Source organism: Blennius ocellaris, assembly GCF_963422515.1.
Source record: "Blennius ocellaris genome assembly, chromosome: 2".
In the NCBI taxonomy this organism is placed as follows: Eukaryota; Metazoa; Chordata; class Actinopteri; order Blenniiformes; family Blenniidae; genus Blennius; species Blennius ocellaris.
Window position 1 is genome coordinate 2,737,706 of NC_137651.1, and position 27,046 is coordinate 2,764,751.

The window sequence follows — 27,046 nt, forward strand, 5'->3', positions numbered from 1 at the left end:
CGGCGATCTCGTGTGGACGATGTCAATCCGCTGAATCTATCCGCTATAGAAGGGTAGACAGGCAGCTCCTCACTTGAGCGTGAAGACGTTCTTCTTCTTCTTGTAGCCGTTGGTGACGTCGCAGTGGCAGTGGGAGAGGCTGAGCAGCGGCTCGTTGTTGTAGGGCGTGGCGGTGTTCTTGGCGTCCTTGTAGAAACCCATCTCCCCTTTGTTGAGCACGCAGTACAGGTTGACCCAAGACCTGCTGTGGTGTGGGAAGGAGGAGGAGGAGGAGGAGGAGGGTAAGGTGCAGGAGGAGGGTGGGATGGAGGGAGGGGAGGGGAAAGGGGGGGAGGGGAAGGGAGGGGAGTGGGAGACTTTCCTAGTCAGGCTGAGCTGTAGAGTCACGGTCGCTAAGCTAACACCTCACTCACCTGACCAGAGCAGACAGGTGGGTAGGCGGCATGGACCAGCCCCGAGAGGGGAGCAGGAAACACACTGCCCAACCAACACAGACGGGTGGACGGACGAACAGACGCACGCACAGACGGAGGGGGGGATGGAGGGGGGGGGGGGGGCTACATACGGCTTGTGTGTTGCTATAAACACATATGACTTACCTTGGAGGAGACAAGAGGAGCAGCCAGCAGCACGGAGGAGGAAAGACACAGAGGAGTTCGGTTAAACGTCATTTTGGGCAACACGTTTACACCCCCGCATGCTTCTTTCTTTCATCCCCCCCCCCCCCCCCCCCGTGAGCGAGTTCACATGCACCCAGCAGTTCTTCGTAACTGCTGCTGTTGAGATACACAGTGGTACATAAATGCTTCAGGCACTTCGGGAAAATTCAATCGGACTGACACAGAACTGTGTTCAGCTCCAATTTCACCAAGAACGAGAAGAAGCTGAGAGATTATAAGAGATTGTAATTATATCAATTGATAAGATTCTGTAACGAACAAAAAAACAAAATGTAAACGTGGGTAATTGTGCTGGTTGGTAAAGAAAATACGAGCACATCCAATTAATACGCAAACATCCATTACTGTCAGTGCCTGAAACATTTACACAGGACTGTGGACATTATTGAGAGCATCCGTGTGCACTTTAATATCACAATTTGAAAAATATCCACAGGAATGAAGTACAATAAAAAGCGCTTGTGAGAAGGTGTCTACATGATCATATCTATTATCGGTCCGAACTGTGCGCGTTGGGGAAAAGATTAACATTTACACAGTTACACAGTTATTGGCAAGTCATATATTTCCATAAACCTCATGCGGGACTTTTCTAACCCGACTCACTGCATTGAGAGTGAAACTCACTGGAGTAACTGAAAACACTTGTTGGTACATTTGAGAGGAACACCTGTAGTTTCTAAATATGACACAATTTTGTGTGCATACCATAATAGGTCCTATTTCTAATGGGTGCGTTTGCTTTAAATGTTGAAAAAAGAAAAAGAAAAAGGAAAGAGTACATTTCTGCAACAGAATGACTACAATTTATTATGTAATTCCATCTGGTCTTTTTTTTTTTTTTTTACCAAATTAGATGATTAAGTTGAATCTTTTACCAAAAACGTGAAGCTTTGTGTTCATTCTATTCACGCGCAGTGAATCAATTTGAACCTCAACTTATTGCTCTTGCATCAGTTTTTCTTTCATTCAGTAACTGACCCTCAAACTCATCCCTCCTTCTACTTTCACTTATCACACCTCCTTCATAAATATGGAATTACATTTGTGCCACAACCCTGAGCAAGCGTTTTAACCATTTTGATCATACAAAAGAAAAACCTAATCGAAGCAAACAAAAATCTATTCTGCACTCAAAAGATATGTTTTTTATGTTTACGACTGCTGGAGGCGGTCCAGCAGGACATTTTCAAACCACAAGGTTAGAAAGTTCAGGTTCCCTTGGCCACTGAAGCGCAAAACTGTCATGTCAACCGTCACCACTGGTGTGTGAACGTGCGCAAACGCATGAATGTGACTCACAATGTAAGGCTCTCTGAGATTGCCGACGTGGTAAACATTTGTTTTATTAGAGTCGATTTGTAACGAGTGACGGCGATCTAGTTCGTTCTGAAAGAGTTTGCGGTTGATTTCCTGTTAGTTCCTTCACGAGAAGTTGATTTTGGAGGAAAAAAAAAGATTCTCAAGCTGCAAATTTTCTGCAGCCTTCAGCGTGAAGCATCTATGTTTTCACCAAAATAGTTGTTTCTCTTCACTTCTCAGTGTATCGCGGTGTGACTGTTTTCCTCTGACGGAGGTTTTGGCCCCTGGATACAGTAGACACCTTTCACATGCATCGTGTCCTATCACATGACTCGGACCGGCAACACCAGGGTATCAATGTGCACACATCTCACTCAGTGTCTCTTCAGGTAGAGACGAGAGACAAGTTGAATCTCAGTTCTCCCCCACCGGCCTCCTCTATCCTCTCCTTCTTTGTAACGAGAGAATACAGAAAGCCAAACCAGGAGCAGCTTGTAGATTCACACGTGTCCCGGCTGAAGCCATTCGGGATTATGCTTTACCTTGTCATGTACATAACAGGGCATGTACATACGACACAGTCATCCATTGCGTTGAGTGGGCGAGTGAGCGGGAACTCATCCACAGCTGGAAAGGGGGGGGGGGGGGGGGGGGGGGATGAGTTTTTAGCTGTGCGTGGTCAGCCCAGCCACCAGGGGGCAGTGCAGGGAGAGAGAGAGAGACTCAGTGGCATCTCGCTGGAGGAAGCGGCGTGGTCATCTGTGGAAGTTAGTGTGTGTGTGTGTGTGTGAGAGAGAGAGAGACGCCACAGCAGCCACTCAATGGGCTGTGTTTCACTCTAGTGTTGGATCAGAAGGCATCTTAAGCGCCATGCGGGCTGTTTATACATGCGGTGGTTCCTCACTTCCTGTTTATGGATCATTCGTGCTGTGATTCGGGACGGGACGGATCCAAATCCGTCCTACAGTCCTCGCTTTATACACAAACATACTATAATGTTGATGTTTATTATTTCTACATTGCTTACACTTTAAGGTCAAATGTTCAGTTTAAAAGCTTTAAAGCTGCTTCTGCAACAACCTTACTCGAGTTATCTCATATTCAGTTATTGTTTTTTTGGACAATGCAGTTTGTTTTCCTCCAGTTCTTGCACTTCAATTTAAAATATTTAATCTGAAAACTTTACAGTCGTTGCTGCGACATGTTTGTATTGTGAAGCCAACATCAACAAATTAGTTTGGAATACTTTCAAAATCCAATTCGCTTTTGTATTTTTTCCCTTCATTTTAATAAGAGGAGTTGGCTGGTTTACTACAACCTCAGGTTTTACAAACAACAATTACTGCTGAAAACAGTGGATCAGTGCATCCCTCGCTTGTATTATTTTCATCACAAATCTACTTGAATATGAGAAAAGTAATCTGAAAATGTATCCTCACAAACTCGTGGCAGTGTTTTCGCCACGAAAAGCCACAAAGGAACAGTTTGGAATGAAACGATGGAGGCATCACTGACGCTAGATGAGATGATATGATTAATATTCACTACAAATCGTGTGAAAATGATTACTTTCGTCACACTGAAACGCTCAGGCGGAGTTGCGGGAAGTGGTTAAATCTGCTGTCGTCCTGTTCAGAATTGATTCAGTTCAATGAAAGTTTATATTTGTCTAAACTACAAATGGACAAACGTCTGTCTGGGCGTTGGTTTGCACGTCCATGAAAAACATCTGGTTTCCACGATAAGGGACGTATTTAAACTGGCGCTTTGCAGAGAACAATAACGCAGTTTGGCCGCCGGTGGCGTTTTTGATGCTTTCTGCACTCAAAGCTCACAAACAGACGTAAGGAGACGTCGCGGCGTTTGCTGGGGTGGCTTTTGAAAGTGAAAACGGAAATTTCTCGTTCTCTCGTTCGCCTTAATTCAGCCACAGAATGAGCAGCCTTGTATAGGAAAATGAAAAAGTATTTCTGTTTATACATTTCGAATCGATTTTTGAGCCACAGTCGCTCTCCAGTGTTAAACTCCCCATAAAGTGACTGTTAAACTCCAACCTTTGCGAAAGAGATATTTAGTTCTCGCAGGATTTTCTATAACTGAAAAAATATTCACGTCACGTCATCATTTTCACTCATCGGTCCAGTCAGATTCTGCTTGGGTATTTTGACTTCCTGTACAAAGAGAAGCCTTTATTCTGTCGTTGCTTCGATCCAGAGACATTTGAATTATTTGGACTTTAGAACAGACATTATTTTTTTTAGATATAATAAAGCATGTCTGAGAAGCTTCTTTGGTTGTCCAGATATCATTTTGTTAAAGAACTGAGTTTTCTATCCATTAAAAAAAAAAAAAAACAGGTCTGAATATACAAGGCATTTGAAGTATTTTGAGGCCGGTGTCATTTTTTGGTTGATCGTTTTTAGTTGGACTTTCTAGTGTTTGTCACATTATCAAGCGGCGTTAACTTGGGTTTCTTATCTGCCGCAGTAGTGATGAGGTGAGTGTGGCCAGTGTACGTCTGTCGGTGTTGGTCATGCAGCCGTTGGATCGTCAGACGCAGTGTCAGCGGAGTGTGTTAGCTGCTTAGCTTCGCATGCTAAAGTCATGCCCCTGCCATCGTGTCTTTTTTTTTTTTTTTTTTTTTAAATCAGCAAACAGAGGAAATGCCAATGTCACGACACACAGACGGCAAATAAAGGCGGAGCTTCTGCACACGCGTCTGAATCTCATGACACCGGCACCCTCTTCCATCGTCGACGCCGCCTTTCGCTGGACACACGAACACCCACCTATTGGTGCTCTTCTTCAGGCTCTCGATGTCCAGCTTGCGGAACAGGAAGCCCTCGTGGTGTGCTGTGTGCGTCGGCGGCTGCGGGACCGCCGGGCCGCTCTGCGCCGGGGCCGACCTGGACCGCCGCGTCGTCGTCTCTCCGGGTTCTTTGGGTCGAGGGCGGCGCCGTGGTTTGGGCCGGTCCCGAGCTCGAGGCCGGTCGAGACGGGAAGACTTCTCTGGTATCCCGTTTGGGAGGCGGGGTACCTCACCGCGGGCCTGGAGGGGGGAATCCATCAAACTTTACTTATTGTTTCACCACTGGGTGAGTGGCACTGATCAGCCAAAACATTAAGACCACAGTTGTCTCTTTATCATTAAATCTAACAGATGTACTTTGAGAGGTTATGGGAACCTTACATGACCATCATAACAAATTAGTTTTTGTTTTTTGTTGTTTTTTTGTTGATGTTTCTTGTTTTTTCCTCATTAATATTTCTGTATCCAAACCATTGTGTTGTACTGTACGACAGTCTATTGAGACCTACTCTTTTTATTGACATTTTTCAAATCAAATGCAAATGGAATGGTACATTTCAAAAGTAATAAAGACCCCCATGCCCCCCTCCCTTAACCCACCCCCACCCTCCCACCCCGCTCAGGTCATATAACCTTGGACACATGGCACAAACCTACGATACAAACATAAACATTTGCACACACACTCATACCACGTAAAAGACGGACATTAAAGATTGGAAAAAAAAAAATAGATAAATAAATAAAATAAATATATAAATAAATAAATAGAAGAGATCATTCCTCATCTGGGTATAAATCACAACAGTCTATTTAAAATTGTTTGTTTATTTTCGCGCGCAAAAGTGTGTGTGTGTCAAAAAAATCTAACAGATGAGACAAGAGGCGAACGTTTTGACCTACGACAGGTTCAGAGCATCTACAAATTGGCGGCTCTCGCATTGGCGTTCAGATCCAACAGATGAGCTGCCGAAGGTCAAACTAGTGCAAAAGTTCGTGCCGGTTCTCAAGAAGATGAAGGATGAATGGATGAATCTTTTGGGGGTCGTTCGCGTTGTTATATGTGAGCAATAAAGTCAATAAATGCCTGGATAAAAAGCCTTAATTCAGCTAAAATGAACGAAAGGATAACATTATAGTAAAATGGTCTATTTCCAATGAAGCAAAACACTAAAATACTACAAAAAGAGAATGTAGCGTTACAAAGAGTCACTTTATGAGAAAAGAGTGTGACGCCGTATGTGTGTGTTTTGGCTGTGATTCCATTAGGAAGTCATCAGGAATAACTTTGTCTATCTGCTAAAACAACAAATGCATTTGTTTTTATCAGCACAACTAAGTTTTGATATTTATTTTCAGTCGATGAGATGAAAAATATAAAACAAACTATTTCACACGCACGCACGCGCGCGCGCACGCACACGCACACACACACACACACACACACACACACACACACACACACACACACACACACACACACACACACACACACACACACACACACACACACACACACACAATTCAGACCTGTGCTGCTTCTCTTTCCTGCAGCTGCTCTACAATCTCTGCCAGTGTGGATCTTTTTTCTCTGCAAGGGAAAAAATTAAAATAAAATAGCAGTTAGACAATCACACAGTAAGTCACATTAAGAGTTGGCAGTAAAAAAAAAAATTTCATTTGTTTTCCTTCATGGTGATTCACCATGAAATTCATGCAGATAAGATCATAATGCAGAATTTCTGGATTTTTTTTTTTAATGTGTTTTGGGTCAGAATATCTGAAATATACCCCACCATTAGTAACCCCGTCAAAGCTTTTAAAGAATATTTACTGGCATTGTGTGAACTCAAATGATCCAACATGGTGAAAGTGGAGTTCTTCACCTCTAATGGTGCCACTTTGTAGTTTCTTTGAATCCTTAACTGAGAACGAGTTGTCTCGCTTGGAAAAACAACTGGATGCAGCGTGACAGGTGTTTAATTTCTTACAACGTGCTGACGCCATATGCGCATGGGTCACTGAAACAACTCAACCACTTCCGTGTGGCTGTGAAAACACACCAATCTACTGTTTCAAGTTACAACCCTGCTTTGAGTTTCCGACGCGGAAATAAAGGAGCAGAGATCAAACGTGTGGAGATCTGAGGTCACGAGTCGCGTATCCACCCGAGTGTGTCGGTCTCACCCTCCTCCTGAGCGTCGGTCCGAGTGCTCCTTCCCGGTGTCGTGCTCGCTGGACTCCTGCCTCTCCAGCCGGTGTCGGTCCCGCTCTCTCCTCCGGCTGTCGTGGCTCCCGTGGCTGCCGTGGCTGCCGTGGCTCCCGTGGCCGCCGTGGCCGCCGTGGCCCCCGTGGCCGCCCGGGCCCTCCTGCTCGCTGGACGTCTGCCTCTCCAGCGTGCGCCTCTCCCGCCGCTCGGCGTGTTCCCTCCACACCTCCTGGGGCAGCTCGTCCCGCCGCGCCTGGATCAGCTGCTCGCTGGACAGCTGCCGCTCCAGCCGGGGGTCCCGCTGGTGGCCGTGCGTCTGCACCTGTGGCTCGGCGTTGCCCGGGGGGTCGTTCCGGGACGCCCGGCGCCCCCTGCTGGGCTCGCTGTGCAGACGCTCCCGGGTGGGTTCCTGAAGCACCACCTCGGCCATCACCGCCACCTCCGCCCTCTCCACCGTCCCGATCTCCCCCATCACCGCGTCTCTCTCCCGCCCTCGCTCACGCTCCCGCTCCCGGGCCTTCTCCAGCCGGCTGGCCACCAGCAGCGGCGTCACGGCGTCGTCCAGGTGCTTGATCTTCGGTTGCCGTAGATACGGCGACGCCTTGACCTCCAGCTCCCTGGCCGCTTGCGCCGGCTGCAGGTGGCTCATGGCCTTCGTGACCTGCTCTCTCGCCGTGCTGGTGCTTTCCCGCGCCTGATTGGCCGAGACTAACATGGCCGCCGTGGCAACAGACGCAATCGAGGAGGGGGCGGGGTGGCCGAGACCGGCGGCCACGCCCACCACGCCGCCGCCACCACTGCCGCCGGTGGCGGCGTGCCGGGCCTCCAGGGTGTGCCGGTAACTGGAGCCGTTCATCACAGGCGTGTAGCTGGCTACTGTTGAGCCGAGCCGCCGGGCCGCCGAGGACGGCGAGGGCGTGGCCGTGGCCGGCGACGGCGAGGGAGGAGAGCTGGCTTCGTTCTGTTCGTAGATGGTCTGTCTCATGACGGGGGAGATGGGGAGGCGGGGGAGAGTGGAGGGGCTGGGCGCCGCATCCTGAGGCTCCAGGAAGACCTTTCGCCCCAGGAGCGGCGTCGGGGGCAGTTTACTCTGCTCTGCTTTCAACTTCTCCACCTGCGGGGGGGGGGGCAGATTCACCAACTCACTTTATGGTCCCAGATTAGACAGTTTTTTTTTTTAATGTTTTCATATTGTCAGACATCCAACAACATGGGATTCAAAATAAATTTCCCCAAATCCAGCCTTGGTCCTGAAGTTTCAGTCTAAAAGTCCCTCTAGTGACTCTCCGGAGAACAGTTTCTGTGTCTGTCCACACCAGTGGTTCTCAATTATTTTCTGTCATGCCCCCCCTAGAGGACAGAATTTTTTTCAGCCCCCCCCCCCCCGAATTGTACTACCATTGAGAACCTGATAATATTTATTTATTTATCTGTATAAACCACTGTATGAGTTGCTGGCACCAGCATTCTGCATACAATCGCCTGATTATCAAAATAAATTAATAAAATGAGCTGAGAACAACTTAAAGCAATTTCCAAGTTTATGAATTGTGATTCTCAAAACAGAAAAAGTGCAAATGATTCACTGGGATGTGCATTTTTAAAAACTTAACACAGTAACATTCAAAACTTTAAACAGTAAGAAGTTCTGCTAGTTGTTCTTGGAGGTGGTCTGAAATGTCAGATATACGTCTCTCATTTGAAAGAGGGACAGTCTTCAGTGCCTCAGCACTTTTCTCACCGAGCATGATTGTGACCATGTCCAATGCCGCGGGGAGGATTAGCTCCTCTGCTATGGTGTGAGGGTTTTTGCACCTTGCGATGTGGTGGGCAACTTTTAAGAGGCTAACAGGCTTTTTTGTTTACTGATGCCGCGCTGACACAATGACCGGCTTGTTGGCCATACTCATCAAGTTTACGATGAAAAAACTCCAGTGGCTTACTGACATAACTGGGATGTAAGGTGTATGGTGTATGGTCTCCAGGTGTATGGTGTATGGCCTCCAGGTGTATGGTGTATGGTCTCCAGGTGTATGGTCTCCAGGTGTATGGTGTATGGTCTCCAGGTGTATGGTCTCCAGGTGTATGGTGTATGGTCTCCAGGTGTATGGTGTATGGTCTCCAGGTGTATGGTGTATGGCCTCCAGGTGTATGGTGTATGGTCTCCAGGTGTATGGTGTATGGCCTCCAGGTGTATGGTGTATGGTCTCCAGGTGTATGGTGTATGGTCTCCAGGTGTATGGTCTCCAGGTGTATGGTGTATGGTCTCCAGGTGTATGGTGTATGGCCTCCAGGTGTATGGTGTATGGTCTCCAGGTGTATGCTGTACGGTCTCCAGGTGTATGGTGTATAGTCTCCAGGTGTATGGTGTATGGTCTCCAGGTGTATGCTGTACGGTCTCCAGGTGTATGGTGTATAGTCTCCAGGTGTATGGTGTATGGTCTCCAGGTGTATGGTGTATGGTCTCCAGGTGTATGGTGTATGGCCTCCAGGTGTATGGTGTATGGTCTCCAGGTGTATGGTGTATGGCCTCCAGGTGTATGGTGTATGGTCTCCAGGTGTATGGTCTCCAGGTGTATGGTGTATGGTCTCCAGGTGTATGGTGTATGGCCTCCGGGTGTATGGTGTATGGTCTCCAGGTGTATGGTGTATGGCCTCCGGGTGTATGGTGTATGGTCTCCAGGTGTATGGTGTATGGCCTCCAGGTGTGTGGTGTATGGTGTATGGTCTCCAGGTGTATGGTGTATGGTCTCCAGGTGTATGGTGTATGGCCTCCAGGTGTATGGTGTATGGTCTCCAGGTGTATGGTGTATGGTCTCCAGGTGTATGGTCTCCAGGTGTATGGTGTATGGTCTCCAGGTGTATGGTGTATGGTCTCCAGGTGTATGGTGTATGGCCTCCAGGTGTATGGTGTATGGTCTCCAGGTGTATGCTGCACGGTCTCCAGGTGTATGGTGTATAGTCTCCAGGTGTATGGTCTCCAGGTGTATGGTGTATGGTCTCCAGGTGTATGGTGTATGGTCTCCAGGTGTATGGCCTCCAGGTGTATGGTGTATGGTCTCCAGGTGTATGGTCTCCAGGTGTATGGTGTATGGTCTCCAGGTGTATGGTGTATGGTCTCCAGGTGTATGGTGTATGGCCTCCAGGTGTATGGTGTATGGTCTCCAGGTGTATGGTGTATGGCCTCCAGGTGTATGGTGTATGGTCTCCAGGTGTATGGTGTATGGTCTCCAGGTGTATGGTCTCCAGGTGTATGGTGTATGGTCTCCAGGTGTATGGTGTATGGCCTCCAGGTGTATGGTGTATGGTCTCCAGGTGTATGCTGTACGGTCTCCAGGTGTATGGTGTATAGTCTCCAGGTGTATGGTGTATGGTCTCCAGGTGTATGCTGTACGGTCTCCAGGTGTATGGTGTATAGTCTCCAGGTGTATGGTGTATGGTCTCCAGGTGTATGGTGTATGGCCTCCAGGTGTATGGTGTATGGTCTCCAGGTGTATGGTGTATGGTCTCCAGGTGTATGGTGTATGGCCTCCAGGTGTATGGTGTATGGTCTCCAGGTGTATGGTCTCCAGGTGTATGGTGTATGGTCTCCAGGTGTATGGTGTATGGCCTCCGGGTGTATGGTGTATGGTCTCCAGGTGTATGGTGTATGGCCTCCGGGTGTATGGTGTATGGTCTCCAGGTGTATGGTGTATGGCCTCCAGGTGTGTGGTGTATGGTGTATGGTCTCCAGGTGTATGGTGTATGGTCTCCAGGTGTATGGTGTATGGCCTCCAGGTGTATGGTGTATGGTCTCCAGGTGTATGGTGTATGGTCTCCAGGTGTATGGTCTCCAGGTGTATGGTGTATGGTCTCCAGGTGTATGGTGTATGGTCTCCAGGTGTATGGTGTATGGCCTCCAGGTGTATGGTGTATGGTCTCCAGGTGTATGCTGCACGGTCTCCAGGTGTATGGTGTATAGTCTCCAGGTGTATGGTCTCCAGGTGTATGGTGTATGGTCTCCAGGTGTATGGTGTATGGTCTCCAGGTGTATGGTGTATGGTCTCCAGGTGTATGGTGTATGGTCTCCAGGTGTATGGTCTCCAGGTGTATGGTGTATGGTCTCCAGGTGTATGCTGTACGGTCTCCAGGTGTATGGTGTATAGTCTCCAGGTGTATGGTGTATGGTCTCCAGGTGCCGTCTTCATTTATTTGGTTTCATGCTCCGCTGCCAGAGTTTTTAGGCATAAAACACAAACGGGTGTTTCCTGGTTTCCGACGTGTTCACGGTAAACCCAAGGGCGACGTAGCATCGTCATATCTCCTGCTCTTACTAGCTTTATGTTTACTCTCACCTGTTTTCTTTTCCTCTGACGCCTCATCCTTTTTTCTTTTCACTCCTGTCAGAAACTTCTCCACCTCTCCACCTCTCCTCCGCCAGCTCTGTACACCGGTGTTCATGTGTAGTACTTCTTCTACTCTACTGGTTGAACAGGCAGCCTGTTGATAAGTGTGAGCACTGCTGCCACCTAGTGGCTGGAGGCCCTTTTTTTATCGTTCAAGCATGAATAAAGACACTAATACTGAAAGTCGCGCCCACCTCACGCCCCCCCTGACACCCCACCACGCCCCACCATTTGAGAAGCACTGGTCCACACCGACTTCATGCTCCTCTCAGGTAGAAGAGCTGTCCAGTGTTTAAGATGAAGTGGTTTCCCTGGTAAATGGTGACCACTTAGCATCCCAAATCTGTAGTCGTCCTGACAGACGCAGTTTGTGCATTTTGTCGTGCATTTTGTGAGTTTTACTTTAAGATACGTTGTTAATAGCAGCAACCATGGACACCAAAGGAACTCAGTCACTGATTAACAGGGAAACCACTTAATCCGAAACACCGGTACCATGTGCTAATATAGAGGGTAAATTTATTGTCATGACTCGTAGAAATGCTGTCGTTCAAGCAGTTTGAACCAGAATTTGACCCGGGAGAGAATCCTCAAGATGGTGAGATAAAAATATTGTGTGTCTGAATATGTTACTTGAATATGTAATATGTTTTGTTTTTTTATAGTAACTACCAAATAGCTCCTGCTAGCTCCTGCTAACTGTAACAGTTTTTCAAACTATAATGAATTCATTCAGTATATCAGCGAGGCAGAGCTCCACTGTCAGAGGGAGATATTTCCCCGTATGATGTAATGAAGGGAAAATCTCTCAATCGCCTGTATGAGCACACGTTACCTAAAAAGTGAAGGAAGTGAGTGAGGTGACATATTGTCTTCCCACCTGGAGCCTCACACAGGCTACGGGGACACTGTTACTGTTAGAAAACCATTAGAAAGTGAATTTTGCTTCATATGGGACCTTTCAACGTCCCCATGAAGCCTCGTTCTCCAGGAGCCACGACCAAGTCACCCGGTGACGACGTGGGCGGTGATTACCGTGGTGAGCCGCCGCAGTGAGCTGAATCGCTCCTCCCAGGTGGCGGCCGCCTTGCGGAAGGCCTCGTGTCGCCGGATCAGCTGCTCCACCTCGTCCACGCTGGCGCCCAGCTCGTTGCTGCTGATGAAGGGCTCCTGCGCGGTCAGCCACGCCTCGGCCACCACCGCCTCCTGCGCAAACTGGTGCACCTCCAACACTGCGGCCGGGGAGAAGGAGACATAAAAGAAATAAGCAAACGTTTCTTCATTTCTAGTTTGTACACTTCCTGTGCATTTGTCTTTCAGCTCACTGATCTGTTCTATGACCTGCAGCCCAACACGTCATGTAAAACAATTTAAGGGCTAAGTAGGATTTGCTAATGTAACTCACATTTGTATTTCTTTAGAACACCACAAATCAGATCCAGGCCACTTTCATACGTGTCCCTAGCTGACAAACGTAACGTAACAAGCGACCTCAAACTGAACATTCACGCCGCATTTCATTGGAATTCCACGACACGGAAGAGAATCAGTATTAGCAACTGGAGAATGTGCGTTTGAACTCACGTTGCTGTAAGAATTCCCAGTGCTTGTCCCAGCGCTCTGTCAGCTCGTGCTGTTTCCCTATCACCTTGTCCAGCTTCTCCTTGATCTGAGAAGCAGAGTCACAGCATCACCTCTCAAGTTAAAACGAAAACAACACATTTTAATAAATGTTCAATTAATCCTATGTATTAAAGATCAAGCGCATTTATTGCAGTGTATACTCAAACGGACTTATTTTTTCAATTCACAACCATTATAATATTTTCAACACACTAATCCAACTGCTCAAGAGTTTATAAAAGAGTTTGCTGAGTACTGAAGTGACGATGGGATCGGAGGCGGTGATGTAACAATGTTTAGGATCTGATCAGGGTCCATGTAAACGGATCCGATTCATACAGATGAAACGTTGCGCAGATGTCTGCTACATATTGTGTCGATCAGATGCTTCATGCGCTGCGTTCTGAGGAACATGGAGGCGACAAAGACCGTGGCTGATAGAACACTGACCCTGCTATTCAACATGTTAAAAGGTGCAAAAACAGCTCAAAGATTCAACAGACGTGGAATTCACAGTAGAGACTTGTGGAGCTGAGTTCATTAGACACAAACAATGTCAGAGAGGAAAGATCTCTTCCACATGCTTTAAAGATCTGTCACCTTTCGTGTTCTTCTACTGCAGTGGTTCCCAACCTTTTTCGACCAGTGTACCCCTTGAGCTGGTTTCCATGTGAAAAGTACCCCCTCTCTCATGTGTGATTATTCGCCTTAATGTGTACTTATATTTAACCCTTTGTCTTTCTATCTATCCAACTGCTCATTTAAATAAAACAATTATTGTGAGTGTAAAAACATACCTTTTAATGAGACACTTGCGCTTGCTTGTCTTTCATAGGTCTTTCATAATTCCTTTTTTCACTGGGCTCCCCTGTGCCTGCGTCCGAGGCGACGGTAGCAGTAGCGGTAGCTGGACGTTTACTCCTGCCTAGCCATGCATCCATGTTTACAGTCGGTATGCAGCTAGAGTTAGCTAGCTTCGCGAATCGTGCGCGCCCGCAGCAAGAACGTGAACCTTTTTTTTTTTTTTTTTTTTAAAGCGCGCCACTTTATAGTCTTTTCATGTTATGTGCATTGTAGTGTTATAATCACTGTGGACGAACTGCTACTCATGGAAAATAAACGTATGGCCTTACTAAAATTCATGATATAATACAATATAATATAGTATAATTTTTTTTTTTTTGTGTGTGGATACTGTAGGCTAATTTATAATCTGTCTGCGTACCCCCTGCAATACCCTCGCGTACCCCTAGGGGTCCGTGTACCCCCGGTTGGGAATCACTGTTCTACTGCACTCAAAACTCTAATGCAGGCAGATTTGGGAGTACGGATTCCAGATGATGTTTGGGACGAGGTTCTAATGCAACGAAATGTCAGACCGCAGCTGTTTGTCGCGTGTAAATGGGTCAATTTGACGCCTTGAACTGGAAACAGCACTTAGGTGCTTTAAGACGCGCCTTGAAATAAGACGCATTATTATTGAACGTCGTCGACGTTGAATGTTTAGTTTTGCTGTGGAGTGATGCGGTGAAGGAGACTGAAGTTTGTCCTCCTTGAGGTTTACTTGTGGGCCCTCACCTCCTCAGCTGCCGGGTTCCTCACAGCCAGCAGGGTCTTTCCCATCTCGATACACTCCAGGGTGCTCCGGCTGCGAGCCTCCACCTCGCTCTTCAGACTGTGGTGATAATTCATCAGCACCTCCACCGAGGACACATCCCTGCAGCGAACACACACACACACACACACACACGCACACAAACGTTTTTTAAACTGCACACAAAAGAAGTGTGCTGCTATTGGAAGTTCTAAAGTTTTAAATCAGGGGTGTCAAAGTCATTTTAGTTGAAGAGCCACATCCAACCTGATCTGACCTCTGGAGGGCCGAACAAGTCAAACAACATATTAAACTGCAGATCAGAATCAGAATCGTCTTTATTGTCATTGTAACAGGTACAACGAAATACGGACAAATGCAAAGTCTTTCCTTCTTTTGATCCTTTTGAAACTGCAACAATTTGCCAGTCTATTCTGAAATATACATATTAAAGTTAATCAGATATTATTATATTTGCAAAAAAAAAAAAGCCCTCAGTCACCTGTATCTGGATATCTTATTTTTTAGTCAGGATTAAACCAATTTGCCATAATCTGGAAATTGTTTTGAGTTTATGTGTCTAAAGTATCACTTCACATAAGTTGGACGCGTTGTTTTATTGTGAAAGGCGTTGTGTTATGTGACCTCCACAGATGCATTAATGTTGGGGGTCAAATTCTGACCAAGGGCGGTTTTGACTGTCATTTTTGCCAAACCAGTGTTTTCAGATCAGCCTCTGTCACTTTTCATTTTTAATACCTCACACTTCAAAAATCCCATGGCGGGCCGGATTAGATCGTCTGGTGGGCCGGTTCTGGCCCTCGGGCCACATGTTTGACACCCCTGTTTTAAATCAATAGATCTCTAGAGTCTGACATGTAATACAAGCTTGTGAGAAAATAAAGAAATGCAGTGTCATTTGTCATGTTTCATTCCTCTCTGACAGATTCTCACAAGGTAGATGATTCTTGAAGCAGTGGTTGGTTGTTTGATCAGTGTGGTTATTAGTTTTGGTCATAATTTCAAATGGTCACACAGACAGATTGCAATAATAACCTCTTTGCTATTGGAGATCATCCTGTTTATCAATCACTACTTGAAACCTAAAATCCTCCTTCTGTGAGCCACAAGATCTTTTTGAATGCAGCTTGCGTGTTCTATTGCTGTGTGGATTTGTTTCAAGGTACTCTTGCTTATACCAGTCAACCCAAAGACATGCAGGTTGAGGGGTTGACTCTAAACTGGGGCTGTCAAAAGTTCCGGGGTCACTGTCTGCTTGAAATACAAATAAAAATAATGCAAAAAAAGCTCTCAAGTTTTCCTTTAATTTTAGAAAGAAGAAATTTTGTGGTGAAAATATTTGTGTTTAATGCATTTTCCTCTTGAACACTGTCTGTTACTTTCTCTTCTCTTCATTTTTCAACCACTGTGCCGCGGCACACTGGTGTTGCGCGAGAACTAGTCAGGTGTGCGGTGGGAAATTATCCAATTTCACATTTTTTTCGAAAAAAACATTTGCTCTCACAGCCGACAGTGTGTTGCACAGTAATCATGTATAAATACTCTTCGCCAATAGAGGGCAGCACAGAACTTTGCCGGTGAAATAGAAACTTAACAGAGTCAGTGTGGTTAATCTCCACCTCCTGCTACCATCTTGTATCAAAGTACTGTGTCAGTGACAGTGATGGAGAAGTTTTTGAAAAGGAAGAATGTGAACCAGGATCTCAGCTCTTCATCCATCAGGTCCAGGTTTCACACTGAGGGAGTCACAATAAAAAAAAGAAACTGGGAAATTCTTTTTTTCTGTATTTATTTGATTCCTGTTGATAAAACTTTGATGAGAATGACTTTATATTGTTAAAGTGTAGAGGCTACAGAGTTTCACATTTTAACATTTTCGGGTGGTGGTGTGCCTCCAGATTTTCCAAAGAAAAAAGTGTGCCTTGGCTCAAAAAAGGGTGAAAAACACTGACTTAGATGGTACTTTGTCAGGCTTTGCCGGGTCTTAACTCTTTCCTTATCACCTCAGCTCTTACTGAAACCGTGTGACCCCCCTAGTGGACATATTTAGACCAGCACTTACCTCAGACTAAAGCCTGTTGTTAATTTTACAGCGACCCAGAGGACACACTGACCCTGAGCATGTGAATGAATGACTGTCTCTGTCTGTGAGCAGTGTGATCTTCACCAGATCCTCACAGCTCAATCTGTGATGGATGTGATGTGATTTGCATGTAACTGTCCTGTACAATATCTGCTGCTAATGCATAACACCCTCCCCTCCCCCCAGCCATTCGCCCTCTCGTGGCCGCGCTGCAGATACCTGGGCTTCTCTCCTGTCCCGATCTGACAGATGATCGACTCCATCCACATGATCTGGTCCCGGACCATCCCGAAGAACCTCAGCTTGTCCGTTTCCGTGGTGATGCGCACCCGGCACTCCTCGCAGGACGTCAGCAGCTCCTTCCAGCACTGCATCACCTCGTGCTCGCGGCACGCGATGGCTTCGGCCTTCTCGCCAGCGTACACCGTCCTGAGCTGGGCGGCGCTCTCCTGCAGCTGACGCACCTGAGAGAGTGGGGCCAGGAGGGTTTTTAAGGAAACGGCGACATTTGAAATGTTAAAAAAAGAAAAAAAAAAGAAATTGTAGAGGGATGGAGTTTGTATTCCAAATGACGCACAAGCAACAGCTGCTTTGACAGCTGTGTTTATTCAGGTCCAAACGGAGCAGGCTCTGTCGCTGCAGTTCACACAGAGCAGCTGTGGGTTTGTTTTTTGCACCGCTTCTCAGTAAAAATGTACCACTGCTTCTGTTCCCCAGGTGCATGGCAGAGAAGCACATTTAAATGCAGAGAAAGGAGGTCACTTTTCTGATGAGACTGAAAGAAACAAAGTCTAAAAAATACACAGATATTTCATTATGACGTGATCTAATTAAATCACAAAAATACTTCAGCGGCTTTTATTAGAACTGAGAGAACAAAAGATAATCTGAGCTTAAAGTCCTAGTGAAATGAAAATTCGACCTCCAAAACACTCTGGCTGTCGCTTCTAGGGATATTTTTTATGCTAACTGGCCGAAGGGTAAAATGTTAAAACACGGCAATCTGTGAGAAAATAGCCGATAAACGTTGGTATTTCCTCTGCTGGGCGGAGCTTCTGACAATAATAGAGTGACATCACGAGTTGTGCACACGCCCAAGTTGTGTTTACATTATGGAGGATCAGAGTTTTGACGACGAAGAGGCTGAATTTAACCATATTTCATCATCATCATCACTTCAAACCCAGTGATTGATGAAGAAGACACAGAATGAGTCGTTCTGCCATCGGTGACCCCGTCTGGAACATGTTTGAGGAAGCAGAAGACGCTTCGTCCTCCATTCGTCCTCGTCTCCTCGCCTCAGCAGCCGCCAGTTTTCACCTTTGAGGCTTTGAGGCTCCTGACTTTTGGCAGAACGACCGACTTCCTGGATCATGTCGAAGCACTTTTCCCACTGCGGAATCACCGAAGATGAGTCCAGGTGCTACTTGATCGTCTATTAGCCGCCCGAGCTAGCGGCTCCCGCTAGCCGATAGCTGCCCGAGCTAGCGGCTAGCCGCCGCCTGTGCTTTTCTCCTCTCTCGGTCTCTTCCAGGCTCAATCTTTCATCAAGGCTCATAAAACGCCGACTATAACTTCAAAACACTGTTAAAACGTGGATATTTAAGAGGGAAACAAGCCGATATAAACACAACAGATGGAGATCTGCACATCTCTTGACGTCACGCCCACGAAGAAGGATTCCCCCGACTTCCTCGGCTGGAGATTCAAAATTCAAATAACTTTGTTATGCGACAACAGTGGTGGGGTAGAGTCGGAGGAACCTTATAAGTAGAACCCCAACTATCGTTTTTTGCAAAGTAGTGTTTTACATTTCACTAGAAGTCGGGTTCAGATTTTAGGAGGTCAACTTCCCCGTGCTGGAAAACATGAAGCAACATCTGTACAATAAAATAATTATTGGAAGTTTATTGAAAGATATGTATTCTGTGTGTGTGTGCGTGTGCGTGTGCGTGTGTGTGTGTGTGTGTGTGTGTGTGTGTGTGTGTGTGTGTGTGTGTGTGTGTGTGTGTGTGTGTTGGTGTACCTGTGTGACCAGCAGCTGGATGTCCTGCTCGAAGCTGTGCAGGAGCCTCTGCAGGCTGCTGGTGTTGGTGGAGCTGCCCTGCCGGGCCCGGACCTCCGGCAGCCTTCGATGTTTGTCTGCGATCTGAGCCAAAACCTGGAAGAACACAACGAGGGTGAACGAGTGTCTAATTCTATATGTGACGTTATGAGGCATGGCCAGGCTTTTCTTATGTATGCATGAATGTTAAAAGTGCTTTCAGATTTTACTGCAATATAATTGATTTATTATTGGTCTAAATATAAGATAGCACTAACTAGAGGGCTCATATGTGGAAATAGATTATGTAAACGCGACATCTTGAAAGAGTTGATATATTTTAAAGCAGCAGTCCCCAATCGTTTGGTACCGGGCCGCACAGAAGGAATAAATAACTTACATTATTTTATTTATTATCCGAGTCTGAACAAGCTTTTATTTTGCAAAATGACCAAACTCTCTCCGTTACATCCGTCTATGACTCACGCTTGTCTCGGTCACGTGATAAATTAGTGCTGATATTAAACCTACAAGCAGCAAAATTAGTAAAAAACAGTCGTCTTTGGAAAGCTTCTTTGCAAAGAGGAAAAAGTCCAGTGAGACAGAAGGATAACATACAAGTACACAGTGATTCACCTTTATTATTATATTGACAAAATACCACAGTTTATTTATCCACCACACCTTAAGGCCGGTCCGTGAAAATATTGTCTGACATTAAACTGGTCTGTGGAGCAAAAAAAGATGAGGACCGCTGATTTAAAGGACAAATTGGCAGACTTTCAAAGATTATGGAAACCCTTCATTGCGTTTCTGAAATTATAACACTCCAGGTTAGTAGATGGTTTGAAAAGTTGGTTTGAATAATGTAATAATGACCAAATAATAGCATCCAACGGCATTTCTGTTTCATTTTGGCAAAATGAAGCTACGATATCATTTGAACTGGTGTGTGACTGTTCCTCGGCTTCAGTTAAACAGACAGTCAAAACGGAAATAGATTTTTGTAAAGCCAATCATTTTTCTGGGAAGAACGTCTTCAGCTTTAAGATGATAACACGTGGAATTAAACAGCTGTTGTCAAAACATCTTAAAACAGTACGCAAACATAAATACAGAGGTGGGAAAAGTAGACGTGAAGATACAGGTTTTTTTTTTTTAAAGACCACTTTTGTAAAAATGCAACTGAGTACAAGAAGTAAAAATTCCTCTTATTCTGTATTAATACATAATTGTCTTCTGGGACTTTGGGCTGACGTGGCGGATGTTCATCCACGCGTGTGCTTGATTTTCAATCGAAGAGCGTTTTTCCTTATCATGCCTGAAATGAGCCATTCAAATGAAAACAGTGACGGGGTTTCTCTGTGGAGGTGCCTTACAGACGATTACCTCTCGGCAGTCGGCGAAGAACTTGTGCAGCTGGTGCGAGGCGGCCAACATCTGCCCGCGGGTCTCCATGAGCTCCAGCAGGTCGGCCCAGGCCTCGTTCACCCCGTCCTTCCACTCGGCGATCGTCGCCGCTTCCGAGTGGCCGTAGTCGATGAGCTCGTCCACCATCTGGTTGACGGCCGTCACCCGCTCCTGCCCCACGCCGCCCGTCTCCGAGGCGAACTCGGTGAACTTCTCCTGCAGGACCTGCCGGGGACGTGACAGGAGGAGGGAAACAAACAAACAAACAAAGACAATAACGATTGTTAACCAGAGGACAGTTTGTAATGCCGCTGTAGTGGCAAATAGCCGGTTCATTTCTACACGCCGTCATTCTCGAATGACAACGTGACATAAAATATTAGACCATGGCATGGTTATTATTGCTATCGATTGGTATGATCTAAATATAATATATAAATAATAAAATGCCATGGAATGTGATATTATATAATAGGGTTAGTAGCATCCAAAATATTATAATACCACTATAATATATATTTTTTAAAGCCAAATTAACAAAAGAATAATAATGTAATGAGTCATTTTGCTGTGAAAATAGAAGAAACAAACTCACATAGACACAGATCTTTACCACGATCTAATCCAATTAAACCACAAAACCTTAGTTAACGTCAGTGTTTTTTGATTAGCATGTAAAGAAGATAAGATATCAGATTACTTGAACCAAAACATGACATTTTAGGACGTTAAGTGCACCACAGTGTGTATGACACATTGTCTAGTTTATTTCTATAATGCCTTTTTTGACCATGTTTTACTTGTATGTATTTACTGTATGAAAGTACTTTAGGAATAATGTAAATCTTAATAACACGACATACTCTAATACATTAACCCAGTGTTTTTCAACCTTTTTGAGCCAAGGCACACTTTTTTCTTTGGAAAAATGTGGAGGCACACCAACACCTGAAAATGTTAAAATGTGAAACTGTAGCCTCTATTAACAATATAAAGTCATTCTAATCAAAGTTTTATCAACAGGAATCAAATAAATACAGAAAAAAGTATTTCCCAGTTTCTTTTTTTTAAGTTTGACTCCCTCAGTGTGAAACCTGGACCTGATGGATGAAGAGCTGAGATCCTGGTTCACATTCTTCCTTTTCAAAAACTTCTCCCTCACTGTCACTGACACAGTACTTTGATACAAGATGGTAGCAGGAGGTGGAGATTAACCACACTGACGTCTGTTAAGTTTCCATTTCACCGGCAAAGTTCTGTGCTGCCCTCTAGTGGTGAAGAGTATTGTAGCATCACGGAGTTGGTCGCTGCAGGGCATGATGGGAGTTCAGGTTATGTGTTGCCGGAGGTTATTGAGGGTTATTGTTGGGGTTGTTGTGTGTTGATTTGTGCTTGTGTTGTGTTTTTGTTCCTCGGTTCAGATAGTTCATTATTTCGTCTAGTTTGGTTTGTTGGATGTTGGTGTGAAACCAGGAGTGAGAAATGTGTTGTGTGGAGTGTCATCCTGTTATGAAGTTCCGGTTGCGTGCGTTCATGTCAAAATAAAAGCCTCTGGTGATCAGCTGGCTGAAAAGAATCTCGACTCAGAGCAATTCTTCCACGGCGCTCGCCACACTATTTATACATGATTACTCTGCACACAAATGTTTTTTTTAGAAAAAATGTGAAATTGGATCATTTCCCACGGCACACCTGACCAGATCTCGCGGAAACACCAGTGTGCTGCGGCACAGTGGTTGAAAAGCACTGCATGAACACCTGACCTGGATTGACCTGAACATGACACGACTTGACACGTTGTTCAAATGAGACCTTTTTTTGTTGTTGTTGTTCTTTGAAATGTTTGTTCTTGCCTTGAGAAGAAGACAAAGCCACACACTGACACTCACGGTGACGTGCTCGTAGTCTTGGCCCAGTTCGGGCGAGCTGGCCACAACCTCCCGCTGGGCGATCCACTGCTCCAGCTCGTCCACCTCCCTGTTGAGCTGGTAGAGCCAGTACTGCTGCTCCAGGCGGCTCTTCCTCTCCTCCACCAGGTCCTTCAGGGACACGTACAGACGGTCGATCTGCGACTGGCGCTTGCTGATGAACTCACTGCGCGACAGAGGAGCAACGTCGGGAGAGAAGCGATGAGGCACGAGATGTGAGATTTTTAATGTTCCAACAATCTCATCGAAAAAAAATAAAATAATAATGCACGAATCAATATCGGACCGGCAAAATGCAGTCGGACCAACTGCTGTGCTTCAAGTCCCGTATTTAACTGATCAAAGTCAAGGTTGGATAGCGTTTGGAATTTGCATGTTCTCCCTGTACCAGCGTGGGTTTTCTCAGTTACTGCAGCTTCCGTTCATAAACCAAACACTTGCATTTTAGATTACATAGTGTCTCTAAACGGCCTGTAGGTGTGAGTGTGTGTGATTGATTGTGACTCCTGCTCCAAACAACCCTGGACGGATTGAATCAGCCTGCTGGTCGTTAAACATTAAACGAGAGCTCAATTATTTTCTGCCTTAGATACATATGAATGAATGAATGAATGAATGAATGAATGAATGGTTTATTTCGGTTACAGTTTCAGTATAAGTGCAGTTGATGAATTTCTGTGCAGTTCATGGTACAAGTTCACACACCTGTGAATTTTTCAATATTTCCACAATAGACTTGTAACCGAAATGGGTATAGGCTGAAGCCAAGGCTTATTTTAGCCTAACCCTTAAAAACCCGTGCGGTTACCCCAGACACCAGTGATGCAAAAAATATAATCACATTTTTAAAAAGCAACTGGAGAAAAATAAAAAATAATAAACATAGCAGTCGTAATACGGGAGAAAAAATGAATATGGAACATAACAGAAGTAATACATGAGAAAAACCCAACCAAACAAAAAGAAGTAACAGAAATTATTGTTCATTATTTTTCCTTTTTACTGTTTTTTTGAAGTTGTCACTGAGACATTCCATAAACCTACTCCCAGAAAAGAAACACATCTGTATTTAACGTTGGTTCTCGCACCACCTTTTTCAAATATACACAGTCCTCTTAAGTTGTAGTTGTTTTCTCTTAATTTAAAACAATTTTGAATAGCTGTGGGAAGACTTTGATTCTTTATTCGAAACAGTATTTCTAATGTTTTTAAATATACAATATCTTAAAATTTAATGCATCAGGAATAATCCAGAAGGTTTAACGTGGACAGCGCTTGAAGAGAACGAGAGGTATCCCTGTGTTGACAGGACGGGATGAGAGGAAGACGTGGACCAGACAGTGTGTTTCCATCCTCACCAGTCCGGGTGGCCCATCTCCAGCAGCTGCCGGCACTGCTGCGACAGCAGGCCGATGGTCTCGGCGTAGTCCTCGATGGTCTGCTCCAGGACCAAGTGCTTCTTCAGCAGCTGCAGCGTGCTCGGCTCGTCCTGGAGACAGAGACGCTTTTAAAAAATAGGACATACACACAGCACAAATCCTCCAGCCTGCCTCTGTGCGCAAATATTCTGCCCGGACTGTACGAGCAGAGGATTTCCTGATGATTGTGCGGGAGATAAGATACGATAATCTACGTCACTTTATCTACGCCACTAATTGACCACTTGTTAGGACTGACCCTGCACTGCCAACACTGGTACTATTTTTTTACTATAGTATGTTTATTGTACTTATCCTACACTTTGCCACCCCCCATCATAGTTTATTTTCCTTGCATTTCATCCTACTGTATATTTTTCTCCCCTTAGAACTTATTATACTTTATTATAGTTTGTGATTTTTATCTTATTTTTAGTCCTATTTGATAGTCATTGTATATAAGATACCTCTATTAAGACAAGATAAGATAAGCCTTTATTGATCTCACAGTGGAGACATTTACTTGTTACATTCTGCTCTTAAGGACTCTTGAGTAGGAAAGACAAGAAATGTGCAAACAGTTAGGTAAGAATAGAGGTATCTTATATACAATGACAATCAAGAACCCTAAGCACCAAAAATATTTACAGTAAGAGTAATAATAAGTCGATAAAAAATAGGACTAAAAAATTAGATAAAATCACAAACTATAATAAAGTGTAATAAGTCCTAAGGGGAGCAAAATATACAGTAGGGTGAGATACAAGGAAAATAAACTATGACGGGGGGGGGGCGGCAAAGTGTAGAATAAAGGACAATAAATATACTATAGTAAAAAAATAATATCAGGGTCAGTCCTAACAAGTGGTCAATTAGTGGCGTAGATAAAGTGGTATAGGTGCAGGGGTTATTGCACATACTGTTGCTGTTACTACACAGTCCTGTTGTCCAGTCTAACAGCAGTGGGGATGAAGGACTTGCTCCGTCCTGCACTGAGGGTGTCTCAGTCTGCCACTGAGAGAGCTCCTCAGCTCCTCTACAGTCCCGTGCAGTGGGTGGGTGGTGTTCGCATGAATTATAGGACTGTGTGAAAATGTAAATGATGTCTGAAAAAAACGGAAGCACCTTCCCCTTCTCCTCGTTCATCATGTGCAGCTCTTGCTCGCTCAGCCAGGCCTCCACCTCGGCCGTGTCGAAGAAGTACTGCTGCGCCTGGTACATGGCGTCCAGGACCAGCTGCCTCCTCTCCGTCTCGGCCCACAGCAGGGCCCACAGCTGGGCCAGCTGGTCGCGGCCGGCCCGCGCGCAGTCGGCCTCGGGGCTGCGGATGGAGGCGATGATCCCCGCCCTCTCCAGGACGTCCTCCATCCGGCTCCGGTGGCCCTGCAGCTCTCGCTGGAGCGTCTGGGGGGGGGAGGAAGGAGCGGCGTATGAGTCCATGGTTCAATGCCACCAGCTTGACCAAACTCGAAGAACGTTCGGGAATCACTTCCTCGGATTCTCTCACCTGGTTCTTCTTCATGAGTTGCTGGACGGCCTGCAGGGACGAGCCGTGCTCCTGACTCATGGCCATCGGGAGGCGCTCCTGCACCCACAGCTGCAACCGCAGAGCACACAGCTGTGGTTGTTCTGACACTTTTGTATCAGTGGATCTTTGTTTGGACACGCCTTCACATTCAACATTCTATTTTTCTTTATTTCCTGGAATATTGACATTGCAGATGTTTCCTGAAGGTATCAGAACTACGAACAAATGCATATGTAGTAAATAAGTGTGAAATAAATCAGAACTGTTTGGTATTTTCGATTCTTCAAAACAGCCACCCTTTGCTTTGATTCCTGCTCAGCTTTCATGTTGACGTCTTGTACAATAACCCGTGTCATTATCTTTAAGTATATTTTGGGACTTGTTTTGGTTTAAGGAAAACTTAAACGAAGAATAAAGCACGCCGCGTGCAGAACGGATCGGGACAGATTCCTTTTACCTCGGGGAAAAAAATGGATGGGTCCTGTTTGCGACGTTAGCAGATAGAATTCATTGGTCCCGGACCAGTTCAGGAGCAATCAATAAATCTCGATATTTCGGGACTTTCAGGAAAGACTCATAGCTCGATGACCAATAGGAGCAACACGCAAAGTCACACGACTGCTGTGGACTGACAATAGAGAAATGACCCACTGAAGATAATCTTCAACGGTCCTCTCCCCTCTGTCTGCGGCTCAATAACCGTACTAATGGTGAGTACGTGTATCTGTTTTGGTTGAGTTCTGCAGCCTCAGACTCACGATCTCGTCCTCCAGGTCTCGTCCCACTTGGTGAACTTCCTTGGAGGCGAGCAGGATGCGTCGCCTCTCCTTCAGCGGCTCGATCAGACGCACCATGCGAGCCTCCACGGCGGACTGCCGCTCCGCCACCGTCTCCTTCACCTGCGTCTGCTGCGGGATGGTGGCGGCCTGCGCCTGCAGCTGCCCCGCCTCCTGGTACCACTCCTCCATCTGCGACTCCATGGTCTGAGGGGGGGGGGGGGGGGTCGGGGTCGAGAGGTAAATGAGGAACACGTGATCATGGGAGAGAAGACAGAAAGAGGTAACGTCACCACATAGTCCATGTTTTTTTTATCTAATAGTTTGGGTTTTTTTTTTTTATTTAAGAGCGAGACCCCCCCCCACCAAAAAGAAAAAAACAGAAATCATGTTGGTATGAACAAAGAAGAAAATGCATCTGCAGAAAGATGAGGAGCCGAACAGAAATCTGTGCAGGTGTACGGCCATTACAACCATCGCTGTCAGTCATTTTCACACATGATTTTTTTAAAAATATCACATGGTCTCGTTAGTCCAAAAACATTGTCTTCACAGTTTATTGCCCCAAACACATGCCCACTCTCCTGGTGCCATGTGCCAGAGCAGAGCTGGCTAAATGTGGGAGGAGTCAAAGGGGAGGAGCCTGCCTTGATTGTGATTGGCTAAACCCCCGGTGACACTATATAGGGTCTGATTTCTGATTGGCTCATTGGAGCAACACACTTTTTAAAAACTGAAACATGCCAGGGAGAGAGACTTTCTAATGAAAGAAGTGCACGATGACATTTAATTGGCATATTGAAAGCATATTAAATAGAAATGTATTTAATAGTAAATTTCAGCTGGAATGAACAAATATGATGTTCTGTCTATGCCAGTGATTGGGTCGGGGGGGGGGGGGCTGAGACTTTTCCTGCTGTGAGGTTGTCTAAGTCAGACGTGCACATGAAAAAAAAACAAAAAACACATTGGGCCTTATTTACTAAGATTCTGCATAAAATTAAACTAAAATTAAACAAAATTACACATTTCATGCAATAGATTTCAGTGCACATGGGTCATTTTAAGAGGGAATTGACACACAAACAGAGGTAGTTAAATAACAGTTTTGCATGCATTTGAACCCATTTGCAAACAGTACATCCTGTTTGTTAATCAGCTTCCACTGTGTGTGTGTGTGTGTGTGTGTGTGTGTGTGAGTGAAGAATCATTTTTACACTTGTTCTGTAGATCAGG

The 27,046-nt window shown here is 45.5% G+C and overlaps 1 protein-coding gene across 1 annotated transcript in view; it reads right to left on the minus strand.

Annotated features, from left to right (window-relative positions):
* The window catches only part of sptbn4b (spectrin, beta, non-erythrocytic 4b), a gene marked incomplete at its 3' end in the record, with an annotated part of 130,562 nt that overhangs the window by 2,023 nt on the left and 101,493 nt on the right, over window positions 1–27,046 (minus strand). The window contains exons 27-41 of the mRNA XM_080505456.1: window positions 25,793–26,017; window positions 25,014–25,103; window positions 24,632–24,910; window positions 23,447–23,577; window positions 22,050–22,254; window positions 20,140–20,385; window positions 18,733–18,867; window positions 16,926–17,170; window positions 14,587–14,725; window positions 12,970–13,054; window positions 12,421–12,617; window positions 6,979–8,114; window positions 6,322–6,382; window positions 4,772–5,031; window positions 74–244 (exon numbers count right to left, since the gene is read on the minus strand). Coding sequence (XP_080361582.1) covers window positions 74–244; window positions 4,772–5,031; window positions 6,322–6,382; window positions 6,979–8,114; window positions 12,421–12,617; window positions 12,970–13,054; window positions 14,587–14,725; window positions 16,926–17,170; window positions 18,733–18,867; window positions 20,140–20,385; window positions 22,050–22,254; window positions 23,447–23,577; window positions 24,632–24,910; window positions 25,014–25,103; window positions 25,793–26,017 — 3,605 coding nt within the window. The remainder of the gene's footprint in view (window positions 1–73; window positions 245–4,771; window positions 5,032–6,321; window positions 6,383–6,978; window positions 8,115–12,420; window positions 12,618–12,969; window positions 13,055–14,586; window positions 14,726–16,925; window positions 17,171–18,732; window positions 18,868–20,139; window positions 20,386–22,049; window positions 22,255–23,446; window positions 23,578–24,631; window positions 24,911–25,013; window positions 25,104–25,792; window positions 26,018–27,046) is intronic.